This window comes from Leucopleurus acutus (genome assembly GCF_964270905.1).
Source record: "Leucopleurus acutus genome assembly, chromosome: 1".
Classification (NCBI taxonomy): domain Eukaryota; kingdom Metazoa; phylum Chordata; class Mammalia; order Artiodactyla; family Delphinidae; genus Leucopleurus; species Leucopleurus acutus.
Genome location: NC_139142.1, coordinates 82,594,255 through 82,622,000, shown reverse-complemented (window position 1 = coordinate 82,622,000; position 27,746 = coordinate 82,594,255). Strand labels below are relative to the sequence as shown.

General features: G+C 43.7%; 2 protein-coding genes across 3 annotated transcripts in view; one reads left to right on the top strand and one right to left on the bottom strand.

The window, feature by feature from the left end:
- FSIP1 (fibrous sheath interacting protein 1) overlaps positions 1 to 9,406 on the top strand; it is a gene marked incomplete at its 5' end in the record, with an annotated part of 194,526 nt that extends 185,120 nt beyond the window's left edge. Inside the window, one exon of the mRNA XM_082848644.1 lies at positions 8,583 to 9,406. Coding sequence (XP_082704770.1) covers positions 8,583 to 8,629 — 47 coding nt within the window. The 3' untranslated portion in view covers positions 8,630 to 9,406. The remainder of the gene's footprint in view (positions 1 to 8,582) is intronic.
- A 2,353-nt stretch (positions 9,407 to 11,759) lies between these two features.
- THBS1 (thrombospondin 1) lies at positions 11,760 to 27,225 on the bottom strand. 2 transcript variants are annotated; one of them, XM_082848615.1, is made up of 21 exons: positions 27,133 to 27,225; positions 26,297 to 26,856; positions 25,313 to 25,388; positions 24,824 to 25,023; positions 24,595 to 24,717; positions 23,461 to 23,554; positions 21,886 to 22,059; positions 21,412 to 21,588; positions 20,935 to 21,108; positions 20,570 to 20,697; positions 20,311 to 20,463; positions 19,650 to 19,868; positions 19,178 to 19,285; positions 18,472 to 18,631; positions 18,210 to 18,328; positions 16,371 to 16,605; positions 15,954 to 16,181; positions 15,513 to 15,784; positions 15,013 to 15,110; positions 14,770 to 14,909; positions 11,760 to 13,862 (listed from the first exon to the last, which is right to left on the bottom strand). In XM_082848615.1, the coding sequence occupies exons 1-21, from the start codon at positions 27,197 to 27,199 to the stop codon at positions 13,855 to 13,857; spliced, it is 3,513 nt and encodes a 1,170-aa protein (XP_082704741.1). In that variant the 5' UTR covers positions 27,200 to 27,225; the 3' UTR covers positions 11,760 to 13,854. The 2 variants fall into 2 exon arrangements, with proteins under 2 accessions (XP_082704741.1, XP_082704740.1); XM_082848614.1 differs by lacking the exon at positions 11,760 to 13,862 and having other exon boundaries at positions 14,494 to 14,909.
- Between the last annotated feature and the right edge of the window lie 521 nt (positions 27,226 to 27,746).

Below are 27,746 nucleotides of genomic sequence, written 5' to 3'. Positions count from 1 at the left end.
TATTAACATTTTATTACTTGTTTTCTTCTCTGTTTATTACTTCTTTTTGTTTCTTCCCTTGTGGTTTGATGATTTTGTTTAGTAGTATACTTGTGTTCCTTTATTTTTAGTTTTTATGTATCTATTTGAGGTTTTTGATTTGTGGTTACCATGGGGTTCATATATGTTGATCTATAATTATATCTACTTGTTTGAAACTGGCTGTCATTTAAGTTCAGACACATTCTAAATGATCTACATTTTTCACTCCCTCACATTTTGTGTTTTTCATGTCATATTTTACATCTTCATGCATCCCTTATCTGTTTGTTGTAGTTATAGTTGCTTTTGCAATATTTTGTCTTTTAATCTACATACTGGCTTTTTAAGTGGTTGATCCTCAATCCTTGCTATATATTTGCCTTTCCTAGTGGGATTTTCCCTTTCCTATAGATTCTTTATTCTTTTCCAATTACAGGAGACCCTTGAATATTTCTTTTAGGGTAGGTTTAGTATTGCTGAGTTCTTTTAGTTTTTGCTTGTCTGAGAACTTCTTTCTCTCTTCTTTTCTAAGTGGTAATCTTGCTGGATAGAGTATCCTAGGTTGCAAGTTTTTCCCTTTCAGCACTTTGAATATATCATGCCACTCCCCTCTGGCCTGCAACGCTTCTGCAGAAAAATCAGCTGATGGCTTTATGGGAATTCCCTTTTATATAGCTCTTTGTTTTTCTCTTGCTGCTTTTAGAATTCTCTCTTTAACTTTTGTCATTTTAATTATGATATGCCTTGGTGTGAGTCTGTTTGGGTTCATCTTGTTTGGGACTCTCTGAGTTTCCTATACTTGGATATCTGTTTCCTTCTTCAGTTTTGTGAAGTTTTCAGCCATAATTTCCTCAAATCCATTTTCTATCCCCTTCTGTCGCTGTTCTCCTTTTGGGACTTCTATAATGTGAGTGTAGGTATGCTTAATGTTATCTCAGGGATCTCTTAAATTGCTTTTATTTTTTAAAATTAGTTTTTCTGTCTGCTGGTCTGATTGGGTGATTTCCATTATTTTATCTTCCAGATCACTTATTCATTCTTCTGTATCACTTAATCTGCTATTCATTCTTTCTAGTGTGTTTTTTATTTCAGCTATTGAATCATTCATTTCTGATTGGGTCTTTTTTATATTTTCTAGTTCCTTGTTAAAATGTTCACTGTTTATATCAATCCTTTTCCCTAATTCAGTTAACCTTATTATTACAAATGTTTTGAATTCTTTATCTGGTAAATTGTTTATTACTATTTTATTACTTATTTTTTCAGGGTTTTTCTCTGTCTTTCAATTGAGAGTAGTTCCTCTGCCTTTTCATTTTACTTGACTTTCTCTGCTTCTGTGAATTTAGGTAAAACAGTTACTGATTGTGTTCTTAAAGGGGGGTTATTATGTGGGAGCATCCCTGTGTGGGCTGCATGTATCGTTGCCTTGGGTGGGAGAGCTGAATTGAGGTCAACCCAAGTCATATTTTTCCTCAGGGTTTTCCGGCAGCTATCTCCTTGGTGGGGGGGGGGGGGCTGTAGATATAAGGGCTAGAACTGGTGCTGTGTATGAAGTAGGACTCCCTCTCTGCTCAGTGGCTGTCACTGCCCTGTTAGGGGTGAGGTCTGATCTCAAGTTGCTGGAGCAGAAGCCCTGGAGGTTGGACCCGAGCTGGCTCTGCTCCCTTTAAGTGTGTGTTTTTCCCTCTCCCTGTACCGGGACCCTTGTCACAGAGGAGGCAGTGCTGAAGTAAGTGGGGCCCATGAACTGACAGTGGTCGGATGTGATGCTTGTGGAGTCACCCATGTCTTTGCTCAGACGCAGCCTCAGGTGCAAGTCCCCTTTGCCCCTCACAGCTGATCACTGCCCCCAGCCTCTACCACCCCTGCCCTGTGGCTTAGCCACTCTGCAAGGCTAGCAGGAGTCATGTGCCCTCTTGATGTGTATCAGGAGGTGAGCTGTGGTGGAGGAACTGCTGTCAGAGATCTGGGTGGCTTCTGAGGAGCCGCTTGAGTAAACACCAGCTGTGGCCACCGCCACCCCACCCGGGCTCCACCTTGGGACTGGGTTGCCTCTGTGTCCCACCTTTGAGTCTTTCCTTGGTCATGGGTGCCTCAGATCCAGTGCCATGCTGTGGCATGGGGGTAGCAGGGCTGGAGGTCAGGCTGGGCACACGGCGAGGCGGTTGCGGTTGCAGGAAACCTGGCTGCCCTGATCAGACGTCTCTCCGCTCTGCCTGGGGGTAGTCAGTGCACCTACGCTCCTCAGGGGCAGAATCCAGGGTTCTCATAGCCCTTCTGTTTGTCCTAGTGGTCCTCCAACCAGCTAAGGGGGCTTGTCTCCCCTGTGTAGGACCCCAGCCTGGGGTGCCCAATCTGTGGCTCGAACTGCTCACTCCCCAGTGCAGGTGTCCGCCCGTGTAATCTCCCTTTTCCTCTGATTCCTATTGCAGGGGCACAGGTCCCAACCCGATTGCTTTCCTTCTCTTCCTGCCTGATTCTCTGTGTATCTTTCTTACAGCCTTGGTTGTATAGGAGTCCTTCTGCCAGTTTTCAGAGAGAATTGTTTCACATGGAGATATGTTTTTGATGTGTTTGTGGGGGAAGGTGAGCCTTATGTCCTTTTACTCTGCCACCTTGATCCCTCCTCCTGAAATACTTCATTTTTCATGTTTGTGCTTTAAGCTTAGTGGTAACTACTGTTATTTGACTTTCTGGATACAAGGTCCAGTAACGTCGGTGTTGTACTCACTTACTGTTGGGGTTTCAGGAGATGGATAAATAGTCCCTTCTCTTCCCCACCCCTATCAGACCAGTTGAGAGATGGATAGATTCTGACAAGTGGAGATCGAGGAGGTTGGCTTTATTGCTGATAAAATGTAGGGGATTGTTGTTACCTGGGCAGGCAGCCAAACGGTCTTCCTAATGCTACACCCTCAAAATGAACTTATACACCCAGTCACTGGCAGAGGTGAAAAGCCTCACCCATGGAGACCTGTCCACGTGGAGCAATAGTACAGAGGAACAAAGGAGCACCCTGGGTGGGGGATGCTGACCCCCTTGGAGGGAGGAGTGAGCTGAGCATGCCATTTCTTCCCCTAAACTCACCAGTCAGATAACTGACTGTTCTTCCCATGGGGAGAGGGGAGGTGGGGTGGGGTGATGCTGGATATGCCCCCACTGTAGGTTCCTCCACATGGAAGTGTAAGGAGAGTAAGTGGTCTTTGGTCCCATCAACCTGGGAGACACCACCAAGTACACTGGTGCTTCAGGTCTATGGTTAGTCTAGTACTTAAGTATCTTATGCTGAATTGCTTCCTAGATAATCAAAAAGGCATCTATGCATCTACAGTATTCTCTTTTTCCCAACAGGCACTTGAACTGCTTATCAACATAAATTCATATCACAAAGAGGAAAATATGATTAACAAATAACAACAATAAAATAGGGCAAAAAGGGACACAAAGTCACATAGTAAAGAAGGGGGACGGGACCATATTAATTCTTCATGGAAAAACAAAGTGGAATTTCCCATAGGACCCATTTAGTGAATAATGTTCTTAAAAATTTCTAACAGATAAGGTTTTGTTTTTTTTTTTTTTTGCAGTATGCAGGCCTCTCACTGTTGTGGCCTCTCCCGTTGTGGAGCATAGGCTCCAGACGCGCAGGCTCAGCGGCCATGGCTCATGGGCCTAGCCGTTCTGCAGCATGTGGGATCTTCCCGGACCGGGGCACGAACCCGTGTCCCCTGCATCGGCAGGTGGACTCCCAACCACTGTGCCACCAGGGAAGCCCCCAAGGTTGTTTTTAAAATAACACCCCTAAATGAAAACTAGGGTGACCAACTGTCTTGGTTTGCTCAGGAGTGTCCTGGTTTTACACTGAATGGCCCTTGTCTTGGGAAACCCTCAGTCCCTGGCAAACTGGGCTGATTGGTCACTCTAAATTGAAACTGAGAACATAAAACCAAGGAGCAAATTAATTACCCAAAGGACAAAGTTTATTAGAGTCCAGGTAAGTAGCGAGATTCGAGGCTAGAACCTAGATGAGCAGAGAGATGCCTTGTTCACCCACCCACCAGCATGATCTGGTCTAGTGTTAGGAGTGTGGGCTGTGGGTGAGACAGACCTAGGTTTGAATCCTTGCTCGGCTTTTAGCAGACGATCTTACGCAAGTTACTTAATCTCTTTCTCCTCTCTACCTTGGTTCCCTTATCTGTAAGATAAGTTGGCTTTAGTACTTACCCTCTAGGGTTGTAATAGGGATCAAATGAGAAAAGCCACATAAAATGATTAGCTCAAAAAAAAGATTAGCTCGGTGACTGGACTTGGTTGGCCAACATAGTATATATTTAACATTTCATCAGATTTCTCATAAAAGCCTGGATTTCTGACTTTTCTAACAAATGAGCAGGTCTTCCACTGGGGAGGAGAGCTGAATAGCAGATGTTGCCTTTAGAAGGAGCATGTACTCTCCTGGAAAACATGGCCCTGTTTGGCCCTCTACTTCATGTGCTTGGTCCTTTGGGACCATATGATTTCCATCCCATGTTATAAGCCTTTGCTGCTTAGAGTGTTGTCCAATCACTGGGGGCTCGTTAGAAATGCAGGGCCTAAGGCCCCTTGCACTTGAATAAGATCCTCCTGTGGTACTTACAGTGAAGTTTGAGAAAGCACTGTTACAAACCACCAGAGCATTATTCCTAACCACGGTGAAGGTAGAGATCATCTGGGAAATTTTTTGTTTGTCTGTTTTGTACCTATGTCCAAGGCCCAAGCCAGACTTACCGAAATCAGAGTCCCTGATGTAGAGTATTCAGTCTGTCAAATTAATGCAAGCCACAAGATTTTGCTGTGCATATTTGAGAAATATGGCATTCAGTTTAGATGTAGGAAAGCTAATTACGTTATCCTGTTGGGGTCTTCAGATAGAACAAGTTCTAAACAATGACAGCTTTACAATCTAAATATGTTTCATGTTGAAATTCTGCCCATCAAAGGATCTGATTGTAACTTGCTCAGTGAAGCATGGTTGCAGGTGGACTGACTTTTGGGAAGATGTTGCAGTTTGAAGGAGATGTGTGTTAGTGTGTATCATTACTCATAGCACCTGAACAGTTTGAAGGGAACTAGATTGTTTTGAGAAAGTTTTCATTGTTGTACTATAGTCTTACTGGTTTGCAGTGGAGACAGTGAGATTCTGAAAATAATACTACTACTAGCTGACTTTTTTCTTTTCCACTAAAAAATATTTTGTCTTGTTCTCAGGGAAATGTTTAACTCATCATTGCTTTGATGGAGTTCTCTTTCTCTCAGTGTGTGTCTTCAGGCCTCCTAGTTATTATTTGTTAAATTACTTTTCCAAGGCTACTGATTGCTTCTCAGATGCTCTTAGTAACTTAATCAATCCTCCAAAGTTTCTTTGATCAAAATATCAGAGCTGCCATGTTAGAAATTCCCAGGGCTAATTCCTGTTTTGTATAAGACCTTAGTACATAGTAAATTTATATCTGATGAATTTATCTTTTCAAATTACTTTCATTTTCTTTAACTCAGTTCTTCTTCAGGTAGACTTTTCATATAAACATTTGCCGCTGATTATTTTCTCTACTATAAAATATCACTTTCTCTAACTGTTTTGTTTAGTAGTATAAAATGAACGATGTTGGAGAGTTTTGATGTTTAACTGTAATGAACTTATCACTTTATCAGGTATTGGGAACTTCTGATTCCATTGCTTCATTCAAATTGAGTGAAATGAAAAAGTTACTGAAGATCATTACTGTAGACTAGATCTATGGACCAGCGGTATTAGCATCACCTGGGAGCTTGTTAGAACTGCAGAGTCCCAGACCTACCGTATCAGAGTCTGCATGTTAACAGGATGCCCCCAGCAGGTGATTTGTATGCACAGTAAAGTGTGAGAAGATCTGAATTAGATGGTTTGCTAGATGGTCACTCTATTTTAGGATTATAAAAATACCAGCATATGTGGTGATGGTGAAAATAATGTCAGAAAGTATCTTCTTTCCCATCTGCTCAATCCCTGCTTTATCTTCTTGAATTTCATTTTAATGAAGGTCACTACCTTTTCTAGATTGTCTTCTTATCTCCCCAACCATCCCTGTTGTCCTTCTTGTGGGTAACCTTCCTCTTAAGCACTGAGAGCAAGCATGTCCTAGCTTGAGTTCTCTACTCTTTCATGGTTAGTATTTTATTTGGAGACGCACTTAGCCAGTATGGGATCTCTGTGCTTTGTGTACTTTTGATTTTCAGACCTCTCTCCTTGGCATCTGCCTCAGGTCCGCCTGGCATGTTAAGCTTTACTGAGTCCATGCCTTACACCATGCTTCTTACCTCTGACTGCACATTAGATTCATCTGGTGAGATTTAAAAACAGGTTAATGCCTCGGTTTCATTCCAGAATTAAATTGATTTCTAGGGGTTGGTCTGGGCATCTGTATTTTTTAAAGTCAGTTCTGAGGATGGGGTCTGGGTGATTCTGTTGTGTAGCTATGATTAAAACCACTGCTCCAGGGCTCCATTGTATTCATTCATGAAGGATGCTGCTCCTAGGTTATCAGGTGAGTAGGACATGATCACTGCTCTGAATTATTTCATAGGCTACTGATGAAGGCAGGCACTTAAGCAGATCATCGCAGCATAGTGGGACAAGTAGAATATAAGAGCTTCCTGACAAAGTATTTGACAACACTAGAGGGAATGATGAACACTGGAGAGACGGGGAGGTGGCATTTGAATTGAGCCTCCAAGGATGAGTGGTCATTTACTGGGTGGGCAAGAGGGAAAACACTCCACAGAGAAGGACGAGCACTTATGAAGGCGAGGGGCTGTGGTCTTATCATCGCTCATTGCATGTGTGGGCTACTGAGGTGCACTTCTCATCCATCCCACCTTCCTCTACATCCTGTTTACTGTTTCCTCTCCATGCATTGACACTATCACTACATTTCTCACTTTACTCTCTGAAACTCCAAATCATTTACCCTTAATTATTAGGTTGATTTTTAAAATTACAGCTTTAGTGACATCTTTTTTAAATACCTGTGTTAGTTTCCTGCGGTTGCCACAACAAATGATCACAACAGAAATTTATCATCTCTTAGTCGTGGAGGCCTGAAGTCTGAAATCAAGGTGTCAGCAAGGCCACGCTCTGCTTGGAGGCTCTAGGGAAGGATGCTTCCTTGCTTCTGCCACTTTCTCAGGCTGTTGACATTCTTTGGCTTCGTCGCTTTGTGACCACATCCCTCCAGTCTCTGACTCTGTCTTCACATTGCCTTCTTCTCTCTCTGCGTGTGTCTCAAATTTCCCTCTGCTTTTCTCTTAAAAGGACGTTTGTTAATGAATATAGGGCCCACCTGGATAATCCAGGATGATCTTATCACAAGATCCTTAATTAATTATGTCTGCAAAGACCCTTTTCCCAAGTAAGATAAGTTTCATAGGTACCAGGGATTGGGATGTGGACATAACCTTTTTGGGGCCACCGTTCAACGATACCATACAATTCAGTGGGTTTTAGTATATTCACAGAATTGCGTATCCATCACCACTATCAATTTTACATCATTTTCCTAACCCCAGAGAAAAACACTGTACCAACTTGCAGTCACTCCCCATTTTCTCCCAACCCCCCAGCCGTAGGTGATCACTAATCTACTTTATGACTCTATGAATTTGCCTAGTCTGGACACTTCATATAAATGGAATCATGCAACATGTGGCCTTTTGTGTTTGGCTTCTTAGTATAATGTTTTCAAGGTTCATCCATGTTGGAGCATGTATCAGTACTTTACTCTTTTATTGTTAAATAATATTCTTTTGTGTGGGTTTACCACATGTCCTTTATTCATTCATCAGTCGATGGACATCTGAGCTGTTCCTACTTTTGGGCTGTTACATGTATCTTGGTGTGCACGTTTTTAGGCAGATGTATGTTTTCATTTCTCCTGGGCACATACCTAGGAGTAGAATTGCTGGGTCTCTGGTTACCTTTTGAGGAACTGCCAGACTTTCCCCAAGCCCCTGCACCATTCACATTCCCACCAGTAGTGTGTGAGGGTTCCAGTTTCTCCTGATTCTATTTTATTGTCTTCTTTTATTTGGTGCTGTTGTCCGTTCTGCCTTTTCTGATAACATTCTCACTAAGAAGAATATTTCCATTCCATTTCGGTTAGAGTCACAATTTGTTTCTCACATTAAAGAAATGAAAGGGATTAGTTCTAATCTACCCTAACTGTAATATTTACATTTACTTTTGGTTTCACCCTGCTTCCCAGAAACTTAGTACAAAGAAAAAATGCCTATCTCCAAATCCAAAACCATTTTAGCTCTCAAAACCCGAAAAACTCTCCCTCAGCTATAAGCTCAATGAAGGTAGACACCTTATCTCTCACTTTTTCTTGTAAATTTTGTATGCAGCTTGTGGTGAGCTGTCCAATATTAAATGAGAATGTGATTATTGTCTCATGTGTAAAAGAATTTAATGTTTTATAGGCTGATGGTTTTTCTTAATTATGCACAGATTTCTGACATATTTGGTTATTGTTTTTAATGTGCAGATGAACAGGAGACTGAAGTTGTAACAGAAGAATGTAAAGAATCTTAAGCAAAGACTTGCTGGGGTGTGCTTTTAAGAAAGCTGGTAAATTAAGTTAAATCACATTTTTTCCAAATTCTTTGAATTCAATGAATGCATTATAGAGACCATTCCTCAAATGATGATTTTAATGTTTGGATTCTCTCTTTCTGGATCACATTTCCTTGATATTTTTGAGACTCGTGGTATAATTGTTCAGTGGTTTTTCCTCATTGAAATTCCTGGGAAAATTTTTTATTGCTAAATTTGCAACATCAGGGATACGTTATAGAAACCAACATTTATGTATGTGTGCTACGTTAAAACTAGTTGAAATGCTATGATTGTTTTGTATTTGATTTGATACGTTGCCACTTTATTGTGATTTAGACAGATTTGATCACCATGAATTGTAGCTTTGCCCCTGCTTTCCCTTCTTTCCTCCTCTCTAATGCCTGTTAAGTAAGTACAACTTGCCGTGGAGAGAAATGAATTTTCTCAACAAAGCGATGTTAGGCTATCCTTGCCTATCTTATTAGTAATGGTACTTTTCATAAGCAGAAGTTTGACTGAATTATTACATATATTATATTTAGTTATTTTCTTTCAGAGTTTGTCTTTTACAATGCAGCAAATAAAGATCAGCTGCTTAAAAACAAATAACCTGTGGTACTATTTGAAGAGAGAGGGTTTGTTAGTTACAAGTGAGTAGCCTGGATTCATGAGAACATTTTATGTCAACACTCCATATGATGAATTGGCATTAGAACTAGAAGTCCAATTTATTTCTGATTCTAAAAAAAAAAAAAAAAAGCTATTGTGCAGTATTTAACAAAATTTGGAATAATGTATATGTAGCATTATTATTTTTCGCTCGAATGTTTTCATCTACTGATATTGGATAATATTAGCGATTGCTTACGTCAAGTTTGCTTGACTTTTTAAAGTGAAGACTTCTATAGCTACTGTTTTCAGAAGAATTGATAGGCAATTTCTTTTTCTAGCCTTTTTCAGTTTATATTAAAACAGCAGTGGTTCTTGTTGATGTTAATGTGCTACAGTGTAATTTGTCTTGATGCTAAGAGTTTTGCCGTGGGTTGCCAGCAGAGGTTAAAAGTCATGATTTTGGACTCTCATAGGAGTGACGTGTGTGGCGTACGGTTTGGGTCAGAACAATCAGAGGAGAGAGGTGGTATGGATGGGGATTTGCAGTGGTGATAGAGAGGAGCCATTTTTGCCCATAAGCCTTTCAGAGGAGTGGGGCTTTCTAAACCCATGTGCTTCTGGTGTTTGACATGTATGTGTATGTGTGTGAGAGAGAGAAAGAGAGAGGGAGAGGGAGGGAGAGAGGGAGAGCAGGAAAGAGCGAGAGAAGGGGAGAGGGAGATAGATGTTGGAGAGAGAGCTTATGCCTTTGTAAACTGTTCCTGCAAATGGTATTTGCGGCAGAGTGAATCTTTATGTTACAAGAGTTTAAGAGAAGGAAAGGAAAACAGAATGATTTTAAGTAGTGAATTTTACCATTGAAAGAGGTGACACCATTCCATAGCATGTCAACTGAAAGAACCTCTAATAAGAACTGGCAAGCTGAATTTGTATAATATATTCAACATGAAGGCTCCAGATTAAAAAAAAAGAAAGGCCCTGATAGGGAAAGAAAGTGTTATTAAAAAATAAGTTTTTATTTTAAGGTTCCTTTTAGACCTGAGTGTTTGCCCCAGAACAAGATAGAGAAGAAAAGATATAAAAGAGCAAGAGCTAATTCATTTCAGGAATGAATTTAGGATCTTAAAATTTGAGGTTTTTCTACTTATGACTCCTCAAGAAAATTACTGGCATCACCTTTATTGTAAATTCCCAGAGGACCTAAAATTGCCGTCCTATCCAGCTCTTTGAAATGCATGACAATAAAATGGAAGGAAAAAGCTATACCCCGATGGCATAATTTTAATTTTTAACACATCCTGTATTTTAGTACAACCTGATACGAAGGTCAGTCTTGGAGTGAATATGCAGCATGCCTGGGAAAAACCTCCTGTTCCCAGACACTTTTTTCTGTCCCGTCTTGATATTTTGAGTTACTTTTGTTCTGTTACTTAAAAGTGAATTAGAATTCTCTCCCAAGACTTCACACGTTGAGCTGCTCAGAGAGTGAATGTCATGTTTCGAAGAATTATTTCTTTCAAATCGGTTTTCCAAATTTTATAACTATTACCAACACCTTCTAGTTCCTGACTCTTCACCTGGATACCATAAAATGATTTGGCAATTTATACTTATATAGGACTATGCTACCCTAGATAGATGTTTCTAGAATGGGAGAGAAAGATCAACAAGGAAAAAGAGTCTATCTCACTCAGCCAGTCCTTTTTGTTTTAATGGATCTCAAAGCGAGACCTTTAACCTACTCATAAATTTTTTTATTCTACCTGTTCTTATTAAAACTAAAAATTGGCCAGTATTCTACATTCATGGTTAGCCCACCTGAAACTCAAGTTCTGCTTACTGTAAGGCATTGGCCTTCTCTTCACAAAATAATTTGATTTTTTATATGTATATATGTTTTTAGGATTTCGTCCAAATTCGACCTGTCTCTGTAGTCATCCGTTTTTGACCAAAGGTATAGTCGTTCTCCAAAAAGTGTTACCTGTAGAGTTTGACCCAACTTTTCGAGGACAGTTCTTCCTCCATTAACGTTTCTAAAGCTTCTCCACAACGTGCAATGGTGTTGCCCACCCAGTGCCCTCATTCATGGCTCAGAAGATGTAGCTGTGAATTCTGTGTGCTTCACTCCTGTTTTCCTTTTTCATTGTTTTTAGAAACAGAACTGGACTTTGAAAAGGATTCAGTAAATGACATTTAGTGACACTGGTAAAATATGAACTTGTATCCTTTTGGGTCCCACATCTCGGGGGGGGGGGACATTTCTCATTGCTGTGTTTTTAATATGACAGGTTAATTTTTGTTTTGTTCTTCTATTCCACAAATCCAGCAAATATGTCATCTAAGCAACTCAGTCTTCCTAAATAGTATAGGAAATATGAATGTTCCTGTTACTTACTGTGTTTTCTTTTTGTATATACTCTGTTGGTTTGAGGATGGAATTTACCCATACCTCATAACATAAAGCCAGAAAACAAATAAACATGGATACAGTAAGTATAAATATAAATTTCCATATGATTTATTGTTGTTCCTTGTACATAAGAAACGGTAATATACAACTTATACACTGCTTTAGACTGTAAAATGGATAAAAATGTGTACAAAAAAAGCACATTCCTAGAAAAGTATTGGCAAATAGTAAAAACAGGGAGGAGGGTAACAAGCAAAAAACAAATCAACAAAACAAAAAGAAAAACAAACAATTCTTCAATTCAGTGTGCAAACATTTTATAAAAATAGAAATACTAACTCTACAGGCAGTATTTCCTGATAAATTATTTAAATAGCATATCTACACAATCTGAGATATCTATTCCAATGGCAATGAGAAAATAATTTATAAAAATAAAGCAATGGTATACAAGATGATAGAAAAACACAACTTTCAGAAAATGTATTTAACATTTCAATGCTATTTCCTTATTGGGAATACTTTTCTGTGAAGAATTTTTATACTATGTACAACATTGACTTTTTTTTTTTTAGGTACTACAGTAGCTTTAAGTTTGTTAGACATTTAAACTCTTTTCTGCTTGATCCAAAAATTCTTTACTCAGTCACACAACAAATGAGGTAATATTTGTATACAAGTTTCACCTTTGTCATTTTTTTCATTTGGAAAAAGGCAAAAATAATAAATGTAGATGCTTTTCATCTCCCTGGAAATAGGCACAAGGGATGGAGCAAAACAGTATTAAAGCCCTCCTGGCTTTCTTTGCAAACTAAAAACACTTGCAAATGGACAACCAAATAATTCCACTTGAAAAAATAAAGGAAAAAAGAAGAATCCCAAATCATTCAGTCTAAGCACAAAATGAAGAGCAGCTTGCTGTGCTGATTTCCTTGTGCCATTCCTATGAAAGTTTTGCTGATCAATCTCAACTACCAGCTCTCAAACACTTTCCATATGAAACCTAGATTCCAGGTAGAACAGAGTTAATAAATAATCTGTATTTACAATCTTACAGTCATGAAGACTTGTAGCAAAGATGATATGCTTACGCTTCTTCCTGTTCCATGAATAGTCTTTCAGACAGATCCTCCAGAATAAGTAAAAAATAAATATTTTACATTGTAAAATGTTTGTAAAAAAAAAAAAACAAACACCAAACTACAGTCCAAAAGAGAAAATTGGAAAACTCCATGATATTCAGGAAAAAAGAGAGAAAAGGAATGTCTTAGTTGATAATTTTGTGCCTTTCTAACCATAAAAATACAAGCACGGCTACCTTTCCCTTGGGAGGTAGCCCAGTGCTCACTGAGATGGTAGGTTTTCTTATTTCCCTGCTACATCTGCACAAGCTACGTCTGGAATACAACTGACAATTTCAATATAACCAGGCAGTGGCAGCCAGCACTGCCTTGTGCTGGTTTAGTTCTGACTCCCTGTTCTGGTTGCTACAGGTGATGTGTAAGGGGTGGAAATCCGGGAGGAAGTCCACAAGCCAGTCTTTTCCTTCCTTCCCTGCTTCTATTTAAGTGCCTATTTACGTGGGTCAATCAGCCAACATGGGTCAGCATCATGAAATCCATCAACAGTCTTTCCCCTGAAAATGATTTAGTACCGAAAAAGGAACAGTCCCTCCAAGTTTTCTTCATACAATCGTCTCTTGGGTATGCGCCCTCCCCTTAGGGCTTCGGCCCCGCCCCCCCATTCCCGAGGGAGTAGGTCAGGGCTGGTTTTGTTTGTCAATTCTAGCGAGTCCTCCCTTCTCTCACACGCCTGAAAACGCTTTGGAGTCCACTGCTCAGAGCTGGCCTCACAATCGCCCTCTGCCCTGACAAAAGCAGAGTGGGACAGGCACCTTCCAACCGAAGCAAGTGGATGCTTTTGATTTTTCAAAAGCCAACCAAAGTCATTGTTTATATCCTTGGAAGATTCTTCTCATTCAGAGGCTGAATGCTGAGTCTGATTTGGAAAATTGCATTTTCTTGAGGCAAGTCACATGTTCTAAGAGTCCACACTGATGCAAGCAGAGAGCAAAGGCAGGCAGGGAGGAGTGATCCTGGGGGTTTTCTTAAGCCCATGGTTCCAGAAGGTGCAATACCAGCAATGGTTATGATCAGTCTTTTCATCAACAGTTTGATGATTAGGAATCTGTTAAATAAATAGACAAACACATAAATACATAAACTAATTCATCAAGGCATTGTCATCTTAATATCCCTTAATACGTTAACAACCTAGGCATAGCTCTACTTTTATAATGTCAAAAGCATATTTTAAGATTGTCAGCTTATATAATTACACGTTAGTGTGTTGGAACGTGGTTGCTAGGAGCTTGACACTGCATAACCTTCTAGAACTTATGCTGTGCTTTCTAAGTCTTTCCGTGTTAAAACTCTAGGGAGTTTTATTTTACAACTTAAGACTCAAAGATTACACCATAATTTAAATATTGAGTAACAGCAACCATATTTTTTTTACTGTGCTTCATCTTGTTGGCTCCAAGCTTGGCCCAGTAAACGTTTATTAAGCACCTGTTTTGTAGGAGACCCAATGCTAGACTCAGTGAGAGCTTAAGTAACCACTAAATGAAAAAAAGAGCAAAGGTTAGTAGTGAAAATTAATTTAACATGCCAACATGAAGGCAATACTCCTTTCCCTTCCTTTCCAAGAGGGAAAGGCTCTGAAAGACAACCTGGGCCGTAATGGCATGAATAAAACTAAGTGGTGTGCAAGACATAGAAATGTAAAATTTAAAAAATTTTTAGGTATTATTGCTGGGGTCTGAACTGTACAGGAGCTTGTCTGCAGTTTACTTTGCGCTGGCTATGAAGAGAACAGAGATTGCTAAATTAAAATGGTTCACAAGGACTCAGCACTTCATAAGCCGCAGTTCATAGGCACTATTTCACTTTTTATCATATGCCTTCAACAGCAAAATATAAATAACCCTTTCTCTAAAATAGCCTTTAAATCAGCCTCTCCCATGATTGGCATTCTTGGTATTGGTCTGAACTAGGGATGTCAACTGGTATATTCACTGTCATTTTGCTCCTACCTCTGCATTCATATTTCAGGTCAGAGAAGAACACCATTTCTTGAGAGAAGACGAACAACCCTAGCCTACCGCCAGCATAGGTTTTGTCATAGATGGGTCCTGAGTCGGCCATGATTTTCTTCCCTTCATACATCACCACTCTGCAGGAAAAAGGAAGTCGCGTTAGTGACACCCTTGCTTTTTGGTCCTCTCCTTCTCTCCCATCAGTGTGACTTAAGTGAAATTTAATCAGAGCAATCTTACCTAATGAAACCCGTCTTTGGCCTGTGGCTCAGACGCCATCTGTAGGCGGTGAAATCTTTCCAGCCTATTTGACGAGGGTCATGCCACAGCGTGCGTACCTGGAGGAAAAGGAAACGAAAAGGTTGAAACAGCCTCATTATGAGATTTATATTTCATTCCATGAGAAACGGTGCTTGAAAGGTACAGAGTTGACCTAAATTAGAGGGCTGCAATGTAGGATTTTTTTCCGAAGGCCTTTTTCATTAGATGTGTAGCCTTGAATGTACATATAAAGCAGAGAGAAGAGAAACTTTTGTTTGAAGAGGCTAAAACTGCCTTTGGATTTGAAGTGGGCTCCCCTCTCAGACCCTAGGATGTTTTTTCAAAGCAGAACTTAATGCTGCAGTTGGTGATGCGGGGAACGTGATATCTAAGATTCCCTGTCGGGAGGCTTGGCCAAAGCACAGCATCCCTTGTGCTGGTCTAGCACCTCTCCCCCTTCTGCAGGGTGTTGTTCTCACCTGGCCGGGGGTGTTTCCTGTGTGCCACAGGGCATTCCGCAGGTGCTCGCCAGGCCCCGTGGTGGAGTTCACGACCTTCACAGAAAGGCCGGAGTATCCCTGAGCCCTTGTGGGGTTGGTGTCCCAGTAGGACTGAGTGACTTGCTTCCACATCACAACGTAGAAGCGGCTGCTGGACTGGTAGCCAAAGACAAATCCGGCATAGTCATCATCCCTTTCGGTGTTGATGAAGAAGGTGCCACTGAAGTCCACAGCGTTAAACTCATCATAACCTGGAAGAGGAGGCCAGACCCAGGTTAAAACCTGCAGCCTTCGGGAAGTTCTCTGTTACACTCCTAGGCATTTTTTAGCACCCATGGGGACACACACGACTGCCAGCTTTTATATTTGCTTCTTTCCCCTCTATGCACTGGCCTTTCGTTAGAAGAACTCACTACTCACCTACAGCAAGTCCAGGATCACAGTTGACAGTCTGGACGAGTTCTTTACCCTGATGGCGTACAACCCAGTTAGGGTCATTTTGGGACGTCCCTTTGGGATCTAGAGGAATCATCTGGAATCGGCGGAAATCGGTCTCACTGATATCAACGTTTTCGGGACAGATGTCATCGATGTCTGGCACGTTGTCCTGGTCAAAATCATCTTTGCAAGCATCACCTCGACCATCACCTGAGGCCAAAAAGGCAAGAGTACAGTGAAATTCTGAAATAACCGTGACTGGTGCCAGAAATTCACTGTCTTCTCAAAGCTGACATTTGGTCTGTTCATCCTTAAATGCATTCAGCTTTGTTTTTATTTCCTGAATCCAGACAGCCATGGTTTCAGTGACTCTCTTTAAAAGTGGCTCCAGTGACTCACCATCAGAGTCCTTCTGGTCAGGATTGGGCACGAGCCTGCAGTTGTCCTTGTCATCAGGAATGCCGTCATTGTCATCGTCATGGTCGCAGGCATCGCCCTTGCCATCCTTGTCATGGTCGGCCTGGTTGGCGTTGGGCACGTAGGGACAGTTGTCCAGGTTGTTCTGGTGGCCGTCTTCATCAATGTCCTGATTGTTGTCACAGGTATCTCCAATGCGGTCCGAGTCAGAATCGAGCTGAAAGAGACAGAAACAGAGGGTCAATTGGAGTATGAATCATTGATGCTAAAGAGAACTTATGTAAGATTCTCCAGTGTTGGATTCGGCCAGTGAGGTTTGAAGTCTATATGCCACTGCCAAAAGCTAGTCATATTAACAGATTTTAAATGTTTTTCTTCTTGACTCTTGTTTCCATATGACAGTTTTAATAGGGATTTTTGTTGTTGTTTTTTTTTAAATAGAAAACTGTCGAAATAAAATTCAATAGAAAGCATTAACTAATCCCCAAGGATGGAATGCCATGTTAACTGCTTATATTTTAATGATGAATGAAATTCTTTGAGTACAATTTGTTATTTTCCATTTAAGTTTTCAATTACGAAATTGTTGACACGTCAGCGTCTACTCTAGGTCATTAAATCATGGCAACATGGCACTGCTTTTTATACATACTTGGAAATCCATATGGTGGGATCAATTATTTTCTTCTTTTTTTAGGTATTTGGTTTTATATCTCTAGTCCATAATGGTTGTCAACTGTTGGCTCAGGTAGTCAGAATTCTAAATTTTTTCAAAACTGTACTTCTCAAGAGTACTTTTTTACATTATTCAGTGTATGTGGGATGCTTAGGGATTATTTATACACAAGTTGAAATGTTTCTTGCCAGTATTTATGCTCTTTGCCATTAAGATTTTTACATGATTCATTAACTGTTATAAACTTTATTATTATCGGAAGAACCAAAAACTCATCCAGGGAGGTTAAACGGCATTGAGGTTTAATTTACAGTAAGATCCAAACTCAACATAGATGACCCTCAATGCCATCTGATCAGGAAAGCTATCCCAGATCATTCATGCTTTCCCATTACGGCCCCAAAGAGATTCATCCTGTCGCTTTCTGTTTTATAGGAGCTCAAACGAACAAACATTAGGAGCTCAGCTGGACTTCTCATTTTTTGAATCTTTTAAAAATATTCCCATTTTTTAAAAGCTGGTTTCTAGGTTTTCCGAACAATGCCTTAACTTTCACAGCTAGAAAATAATGATGAGCAATTACACAAGAAAAGGAACTTGTTCTGGCTGATGTCTATTTGCAGCACTCCCTGGCAGTGCTACGGAGAATTATCTGCTTGCAATGCCAAACACTTGAAGAATGACAATGAAACAGGGATTTCTCCAGTTTGGGGGAATTATTTTTAGTTTGAATTTCTTGCAGCCAGATTATATCATTAGCCATGAAAATGGTTGTGTATCGTGCTTAGGGATATTTTCTTCCATCTCTTAGTTTCAAATATGATTAATATTCCCGTAGAGTCGTCAGTCACAGATTTCTGCTTTGTATAATTTATCTTAACAATGGTAGATCCCGCTGAGCAAGTCACGTGGACCTTCTTGTAGAAGACAGGATTGACATTACAAGACTGTCACACTAAAGACCTATGAGACTCTGCGAGGAACTCATGTCAGGCAAACTGTTCACATGAAAATATTACAGTTGGCTCTGAGAGCACTGAGAGCCGTGGTAATGTTTGAACTCTGTTTAACTCTTCTATTTTTTAGGGGCCTAGAAAGGGATATTCTAACACTTTACTGAAAGATTCTGAAAGGCATCCACCGACCTGATCTGGATTGTGTTCCAGGGGGCAGTTGTCACACTGATCTCCAACCCCATCCATGTCAGTGTCTCTCTGGTCCACGTTGTAGACATACTGGCAGTTGTCCCGTTCATTGAGGATACCTGCAGAGAACAGGGGACAGGTAAGAGCTGGAATCTCCAGCCTCAGCTGTTTCAACCAAATCGCACACTAACAGCCAGGGCTGCTCAAGGTTGAGAGCCAAGTGAGAGACACTGGGGCCCGCTGGAGTCAGGGAGTGCCTTACCGTCCCCATCAATGTCTGCTGCGCAGGCGTCTCCTTCCCCGTTGTTGTCCGTGTCAGCCTGGTCTGGGTTGTGGTTGTAGGGGCAGTTGTCACAGCGGTCTCCCACGTCGTCTCTGTCATAGTCATACTGGGCTGGGTTGTAATGGAACGGACAGTTGTCCTGCAAAGAGAAGAAGCAGAGCATTTTACAACACGGTCCATGAAGCCCGCCTCAAACCACATGCAGAATATTTATAAAACTGTGAAAATATGCAACAATTATTTTCTATTTAGTGGATATACTAATTGAATCCTCTGTAAAATGGTCACTGCAAAAGTTAAAAGCCAGGACACAATGAATGAAAAATGAATTGCTGTTGGTTACGAGTCAGTGAGATGTAAATAGAAACTCAACATCACTGCTCTCAGTGCGCTCAAAGAAAATCTTAATGTGACTTAGAGAAGACATTTGAAACCAATCTGGGGAGCGAAGTGTCATTTGTTCACATATTGTAACCTCTTGCTCCAACCGGGGGAAGGGAAGGTTGTGATGAAAAACAAAACCCTCATTTAAAAATTCTCTTGGCAACATCTATGTCCTCAAACTACTGAAACACAACAAATAACTTCTGATGATCCTAGATATCAGTAACTTCATTGAATCTCAAGGTGTTACAGGCTGTTGCTGAATACAAAAGCTGAAAGAGGAGTAGAAAACGTTTTTTACCCTGTCATCTGGAATTTTATCATTGTCATCGTCATCGTCACAGGCGTCGCCGATTCCGTCCTTGTCATAGTCTTCCTGCCCTGAGTTGGGAAGGTTGGGGCAATTATCCTGGAAAGAGAAGACACATTACAGCTGCAGTTTGCATGCCTTTTGCTCAGCTCAGGCACCAGAGATAAACGCTCTAGACTTTGTACACGCTGGGAACACAGCCATGCTCTGCTGGTATTTGGTAGAGAAGTGAACATTTTTTTGGACAATATAATCGACTGTGGAACACGACTGCCCACAGGGCCTGCTGCCCCATTCATGATCTTGGCACCAAGTGATTTAATATTAATAAGAATTAGGGCTGCTCTGCCTTTGGATGATTTAATCTTTCAGTTTCATTTTCAGACTTTTAAGCATTTAAAATCCCTCAGCCTGTTCCCTTGATAAGGGCTTTCTGGAGGTGGGCGAGGAAAGCGGGGGCTACCTTTTTGCAGTGGTAAGTTGCATTGGCCACGCACACCAGGTCCTTGTTGGGCCAGCCGTCCAGGTCTGTGTCCTCCCCACAGATGATGCCGTTGCCGGCGTAGCCGGGCTTGCACTCGCAGCGGTACATGGGGTCACTGTAGTGGCTCAGGTAGTTGCACTTGGCATTCTTGTTGCAGTCGTGTGTGCCGTCCATGCAGGGGTTGCGGGGCTTGCACACCTGAGGGTACATCCTGACATTAAGGCAGAGCCTTCGAGAGTCCCCAGACACCGCAGAACCAAGGACCCGGATCCCCATCGTCTCTGAACAGACAGAGCTCCATGGGAAGAGTGTGGGTCCTCCCCATCCGCCCCTGGGTATGTCCAGGTTACAGGCTAACGTGGCTGTATGTGCATTTTCCTTGAAATTGCTCAGCACCTAGGCACTTAGAAGTCCATCCACTCACAACTTGTTCCAGAGCAGCATTGTCAGAGGTGATGGACCTGTTTTCCTTGCTGGAGGTACAGTGGATTTTCTAGTCCCGTTTCTAAGAGCTAGGTTGTCCACTCACCCCCTTCCCTGTTTTTTGTGAAGGGTATAAGATGACGTTCCCTCCTTTCGTGGCTCTTTCGCTCGAGGACACCCCTCCTTCACTCCCGTCTACGAGTCCCCTCTGCTCTACCTGTTTGTTGGTGGTGGCATGTTCCACGCCCCGGCCGAAGGGTTGCGAGCCGGTGAAGCGTGGCGGGCAGGGCAGGCAGTTGTAGCCGGGGTCTGTGTTCTCACACCTGTGCTCTCCGTTGTGGTTGAAGCAGGCATCAGGGACTTCTTTGCACTATGGAAGAAATAGCAGTTTGCTTCGTGTTTAGAGAACGCTGCCAAAGGAAATGACTAGGACAGGTGAGCTGCTTTCCTAGGTCTGGTAACTCCCAGCTTCTCACCTCATCAACATCTTTGCACTGGATGCCATTTCCGCTGTAGCCCGGGGGACAAGCACCACACTTCCAGCTGCCGTCAGGGTAGCTGGTACACTTGACGTCCGCAAAGCAGGGATTGGACAGGCACCCATCTGAGACAAGAGAGACAGGCAAATGGTGGGTCTCAGCTGCTTCCCAGTAACTGCCATTCCGGACACTTAAACCAGGGTGTAAAATATTGTAGGATCTAAACAACTGATAGCTTGTTGAGATTATGCTGTCTGTCTGGCATTTTAGAGTAATCAAATCACTCAGGACCATTCAAAGCCGAACCCCTGTGAACGCTAACCATGGCACTCAGTGGTTTTGTCCTGGGCTGCATGGCTTACCGATGGGACAGTCCTGCTTGTTGCAGATCTGGTTTTCTGTCACATCACCAACGCAGTCCTTGCCTCCAAACTGGGGTGTGGGGTTGTTGCAGAGCCGACTACGTTTCTGCACCCCTCCTCCACAGGTGACGGAACAGATGTCCCATAGCGACCAGGGTCCCCAGCCTCCATTGACTGTAAGAAAATGAACCACAGGCCAAAGTTAATGCCGATTTTCAAACCCCTTACCTTCACAGGAGACTCTCCTGAGTTTGTTCATGCTACCCTGACACATGGAAAGAATGTTCTGGAAGAGGGTGAGTCTGAAATTGTTCTTTCTGTTTTCCATTAAAAGAAGCCGCTGCGCTGTGCAGGACTGTGCTTCTATTTGTTTCTCTAGGAAGGGACCTTTCCCCGTCCATGACCCACCGAGCTGGAAGCTGCAGATGCCAGCCAGCCAGCTGGGCAGAGCTGCTGCCGGGTGACGCATGCACTTACTGGGGCAGGCGTCTTTCTGGCAGGCTTTGGTCTCCCGAGCTTCGCCCTCACATGGCTTCCCATTCATCTGGGGGCTGGGAGAGTTGCACAGCCGGATTCTTGTGATCACACCGTCTCCACATGTTACAGAACAAGACGACCACGGGGACCAGTGGCTCCAGCCGCCATCCTGTTTAACTAAAGGACAAACCAGATGGTTATACGGTACTTCCCATGAGCCAAGCTCTGTGCTAGTGCCTTTAAATGCATTATCTAAACAAAATCTTCAAACTAGCCCTATCAGGAACTATTCTTACCCCCGATTTGCAGATGAGGAAAGAGCCTCAGAGAGGCTAAGTTGTGCTCAAGGGTGCATAGATAAGGGGGAGACTTGGGATTAGGTCCAGAGGCTAGAACCTCTGTGTTATGGAGCTGCTGTTGGTGACGACAAGGACAGGTCAGTTCTCCGCATCCCCAAGTGGCCGAGATACTTACATCTCTTGTCACACTCCTGAATGTGGCAGGTCCGTGTCTGCACGGAGGAGCCTTCGCATCTGTTGTTGAGGCTGTCGCAGGAGCGGCCACGCTGCTGGATTCCGTTGCCACATGTCACAGAGCAAGAGGTCCATTCAGACCATGGGGACCAGCCATCGTCTGCAGAATCGCTGGCTGCAGAGGACATGGGCGCATTTAGCGTGCAATCATTAAAACAAGCTATTCTTTAGACTGCTCTGCTCAGGACTTTCTTCTTCCCTTGCTAGAGGGTGACAAGCAATGTTAATTGTTAGGCCAGTGGCCAAGGGGTTTATGCCAGGTCATTCTGTGCACAGCCTCGTAGCAGTTGCATGCTTTGCCTGGGCTGGTACAGCTGAGCCTTTTCCCAGTGTGTGTTCCTATTCATCACTCCCTCTCTCCTCCTGTCTGCATTTCAAATGAGTTTCCCTTTTCTGACTTAAGATATTTCAGTAGGCAGTTCCAGTCCCAGGCTTCCAAAAATACTTGAGTTTTAGGCAACTTATAGGAGTCACTTCTGCCTTTCAGGGGAGCCAGAGACCATGTGTTTGGCAGATGAAGTTGAAGGCAGCAGAGCCGCTGTTGGCTGTGGCTCTAGCTCGGTCATGAGGTTAGTCAGTATGTTGCTTCTCTCACCCTAGCATTTGGGACCTTTTCTGCATATATTTTCACAAGAGGAAAGTGCGTTTGTTTATCATCTGCCCAGGCACGATGACTACAGTCACGTCTAGCTGTATCTGACACGAGACAGAGAACTTGTTTTCTCTTGCCATCAGCTGGAAGCTTTCCTAGCAATCCCTGATTCAAGTTCAGAGCTCCGCCAGTCCCCAGCTGGCTTTGTTCCCTTTAACCCACACCTGAAGTGATCTCTGGAGGGGACTGGTTATTCTGAGTTGTGATCAGTGTGTGTAGGTGCAGTGGGTGTGGGAGGTGTGGGTGTGAGGGGTGAGTGCTACTTTCTCGTCTTATTTATCTTAGTTGTGATGAATCATTTTTATGACTTGTACCTACTATACTGTCTCAGCAAAGTGATTAATTCATACTGGCAACAAAAGCCAGGGATTGGGTACCATGAAACAACACAGTGCCCTATTTCTTTTATGGCCCTGACACTCAAACTGCTGTTTTGTCTTAGGTCTCTTATGTCTGTATACAAAATGGGTAGAACTTTCAGGCCCAATTAAGTCCAGTGCTTGCACCAAAGCCATCCATTTCTCTGGTGAGCAGATTTTTCTTGACTCTAGGCCATAAGGTCAAATTCTAAAAGCAGTCAACTTAGAGCTATCACTGCTACCGATTCCTCTCTTCTTTCCTCAAAGCATAGGATCATTCTCAATAAGCTACACCAAGATTATTGCCTGTACTGTGATCCAGGGGGGTAATCAAGTTTAGTCATAAGGGCACTTTTGGCTCTCTACAGCAGACGAGCCATCAGTTAACCAGGTGTCGCAGCAAGAAACTGAATGAAAAACATCTGATGGAGACGGGGGTGGGGTTCAAGCACTATGTACAGTTGATGAGTCGCTGAAGCGTGATTATGCAGTTTTAAGAACTTACGCCAACACCGCGGGCAGCATTCTCCATCAGGAACTGTGGCATTGGAGCAGGGCATGATTGGGCAGGACACTTTCTTGCAGATGGTAACTGAGTTCTGCAGGGCAGGAGTGAGGGAGAAATGGTTTACTAGGCATATTGCAAGCTGAAGTTTACATATTGAAACATTTCCATTACAGGTTGACACGTGGTCAGGGCTGTTAAATGCTCTAGTGGAATGATTTTAATAGAAGATCTGCCTCTGTCATGCTGGCAGCCACCAGTACTGTAGAGAGAGTTCTGGTGCTAGTTACTTGTCACTCCACCCCTCGGAGAGAGCTTTCTTAATTGCCACTTAGTCACTTTCTCATGCACAGGACAGCGTGAAGAGTTTCTCCAGCGGGAACCACTGAATGTCATGGGTCAGATCTATTACTCTGCATCTAAAAATCAAACTCATGAAACTCAGCCAGGACTTGAAAAGTTTTAAATTATATCTTTATGGGGAAAAGAAGATCCATGAGCATCGTATTTTCTCATGTATAGATCTGGCTTTATATTATATCGGACGAGAATGGGAATTTAGTAAATTTGACTCGCAAATCCAGCAATCCGTGATTTGTATTTCAGCTTGACTTTGCTCAATGAGTCAGGTAAACCCCCTTCACTCCCCTGCCCCTGGCGTTGCAGGGTGGGCGGGGGGATCCAGAAGGACATACACACTGCAGGCAGTGCCATCTGAGCTAAGTGGGCAGCTCTGTCCTAACATGGTGGGCTAAGTGATTTGCACAGCAATCAGTACTGTATTAAAAGAATCTCTGTGTCATAGCTGAATACGAATTAGGGCTGGGGGGAAGAAAGTTCAACTAGGTTTTACTTACCTGACATTCAACACTTAGCCCTTGAACTAAAGCAGGTAAGTTACTGAGATGTTTAAATAGATATGTTCTTTTAGATACTTAGCCTGGGGTATCATTAAGACTTTGAAAAACTCTTGGGCATTTAAAGATTTTATAGATGTCATAACTGCATCTTAAGAAAAAGACACCATTTGGGTTATCAGGCCATGGAACATAAAAAGGGCCTGTGTGGCTATCTGGATCTTCCCCCAGAGACTGTGCACCATCTATTCGTATTTCAGTCTCTCGAGCCCCTTACCTGGCAGCGACACTCAGTGCAGCTGTCCACCGTCCACTCCTCGCTATTCCTGTACTGGACTCCGTTGTGGTAGCAGAGCGGGGGCCTCCTCAGCTCATTGACCAGCTCTTTGTTCTCTTCAGTCTAAAAGGGGGAGAAAGGTCATTAGCGTCCAGCCTCACTTTCAGTCCCTCAGCGTCATTGGTGGCACACGTTCGAGGGCTCGTGCTAGCGGGCGGAGGCCACTGACCACTTTGCGGATGCTGTCCTGCAGCGTGGTCACGATGGTGCGCAGGCCCCTAAGCTCCAGGACCATGTTGGATAGCTCGTCACAGGAGATGCCGCACATGGCTTGCAGATCCTTTGTCTTGTGGCCGATGTAGTTGGTGCGGATGGCAGGGCTGGAACCGTTCACCACATTGTTGTCAAGGGTGAGAAGGACACTGGTAGCTGCCAAGGAACAGAGGAACACGATGGGGAAAGTTATAGAGGATCTTCAAGCAGAAGAACTCACCTGCCAGTCCCCAGGGTTCCTAGCCGTAAAAGACATTTCATTTTGGGTGAGGGATGCAGGAGGACGGGATGCGTGTGTGTGCTGTTGGAGGTCACCTTTATGTACCTCTTAACTATGTTCCCTGGGGTAATTTATGCACAACCACCATTGCATACGTTTCTCAACTTGTTTTGGGTGGAATTGCCCCAGTTTCCCTGTATGCCCTAAAAATAGAAGGACACTTACAGCTGGAGCAGCCTTTGTTCCTGAGGATGTCTTCTGGTGTGGTTCCAAAGACAAATCTCACATTCTGCAGCACGCCCTGTAGGCAGAGGACACACATTATTTGTAGACGCTTGGTGGGGGAGGGGGTCAGTGGGTGGGGAAGACTGTTTATGCTGGGAAAAGCACACAACAGATGTTCTAGAAGTTTCAAAGAACTCCCTTTTAAGATCACCATGTCAAAATAACACACCAACATGAACAGCCAAACAACTTCAAAAATCTTAACTGTGTCTTGTGCCAAGTCTTCAGTGTTGTACAAAGAATTCAGTTATCAGCCTACTCGGAGACACAGGAAATGGAATCTGATACTGAGACCGGAGGATATAATGACACTCTCCAGTGTCAAAGAGTTAAATGTGGGCGTTTCAAAGCCACAGATACAAAGATCTAGACGTTTAAGCATGGAAGAAGCTGCAGCAGCAAATAGCCACTATTTTAATCTTTTCTTTGAGACCAGTTACATCCCCATGAGGAATCAAATAGCAAAGTGGTATTTATTCTGCTCCTAAAAGTACCCACTTCAAGCAGTATTGTAATTGCTGGAACACATTTGAAATAAGTTCTTTCCTTGAGAAGAGCATAAAGAGTATTTAAGGTTTTGAACAGGCTGTTATAGGAAACCTATTTCTTGTTTCCTTTAGTGGTTTTCAAAGTCTGGTCCCCAGAACACCAGCGCCAACCTCACCCTGGAACTGGTTAGAAATGCCAATTATCAGGCCCCATCCCAGACCTATTGAATCTGAAACTCTAGGGGTGGGGTGCAGCAGTACCCATTGTAGCAAGTCCTCCGGGTGACTCTGATGCTCCCTGAAGTGTGAGAACCGCTGCTCTAATACACAGGCAGGATTTCCTGTCCTAGAACCCCTGCCTCTCCCGTGATTGCCCTCCTGGCAGATCAGCTGCCTCTCAGTCGACCCCATGGACCAGGAATTGAAGAGGCCTCACCTGGAAATTGTCATTGACGCCTCCTTTGGCGATGCGGAGCCTGGCGATGCTCGCCAGGTCCCTGGTGAAGATGCTTTGGATGGGAGCATCCAGCTCAGCATTCTCCATCTTCTCACAGTCGATGTACAGCTGCGCCCTGTCCTCCTGCACAAACAGGGTGATGCTCTTCCACTGGCCGGTCGCCAGGAGTGCTTCTTCCACCGACACCACATGCTGCTTCCCCTGCACAGTCAGGCTCAGGTCCAGGGTGCCCGCCTTGCCATTGGAGACCACGCTGAAGACCTGGCCGGAGTGGTCTTTCCGCTCCACAGCCAGCAGCGTGCCCCGGGTCTTCTTCATTTGCCTCAGGGAGGCCAGGAGGAGGAAACCTTTCTCCGCCCGCACAGCATCCACTAGGTCTTGGAACTTGTCGTCAGGCACAGGGGGGATCAGGTTGGCATCCTCGATGCGGAAAGCTGGGCTGGAAGGGTCAGGACCCTTCACCAGTCGGCGCCCGGAACCCTTGCGGGCAGCCCCCGTGAGTTCAAAGATGTCAAACACGCTGTTGTCTCCCCCAGACTCTATTAGACAAGAGCAGGGCACACGGTGAGCTCTCTGGGCTGGGCAGGGGTGGGGCTCAGCTCTGGGGTGTGGGGCAGAGGGACAGGGTGAAAGCTCCTGGCAGCCACCAAAAGAGCTGAATAAACACCAGAGTCACAGGGAACCTGCATCCCGACCTTCGGTCAGGGCTCAGGGGAGAAGCAGCTGGGAGGGGAGTGCATGGGAGGGAGGCACACCTGGGGTAACCGGACCTCTTCCTCTTCCCTCCCCCCTCAAAAGGTATTATACAGACTCACCTGGAATGCGGTTGGAGCCGCACACATGCCACAGGAACAGGACACTGAGTCCCCAGGCCAGCCCCATGGTGGAGCTGTTTGTGCCCAGCAGGGAGCCTGCAGCAAGAAGCACAGAGCCCAGGGTCAGAGGCAGCCAAGCAGGGCGGGTGGGCAAAACCTGGCTGGGCTTGGGGCCGGGTCCCTGGGGATCCCCCTTTGGCTCCACGTTTGCGGCAACGAGGGGCAACAGTACTTACTTTGGAGAGGGCAGCAGGAAGAAAACGAGAGAGTTGAGGGGAGGAGATTGTGGGGCAAGACCAACAATCGGGGGGCGGGGTGCTTTTCCTTAAGAAGTTGAGGGTAAACAGCAGCATCAGGAGATATAGTTTGGGGGCCCGGGGAGGGCACGGGGGGAGTCTAAACTCTTTTCTAGAGGACTGATAGAAAGGTTTAGGGAAGACGAGGAGAAGAAAATCTTGGGGTGTCCTGGCGAGTTGGTTTGTGAACCCCAGGGCTGGAGAGGATGCCCCTGTAGCCCTTGCATGAGAAGAGTCCCCCAGCGGCTGGGAGGGACAGGATGGGGAAGACGAAAAGTATGAGATCCGGGGTCCCTGAGGCGCCGAAGCCTGGGAGCT

Coding starts and splice junctions, on each gene's coding strand:
- THBS1 (XM_082848614.1), bottom strand. CDS start 27,199: ATGGGGCTGGCCTGGGGACTCAGTGTCCTGTTCCTGTGGCATGTGTGC. Junction 16,182..16,370: donor TGACCAGAAGGACTCTGATG/GTGAGTCACTGG, acceptor TTTTGGCCTCAG/GTGATGGTCGAGGTGATGCT. Junction 15,785..15,953: donor TGATCCTGGACTTGCTGTAG/GTGAGTAGTGAG, acceptor CTCCTCTTCCAG/GTTATGATGAGTTTAACGCT.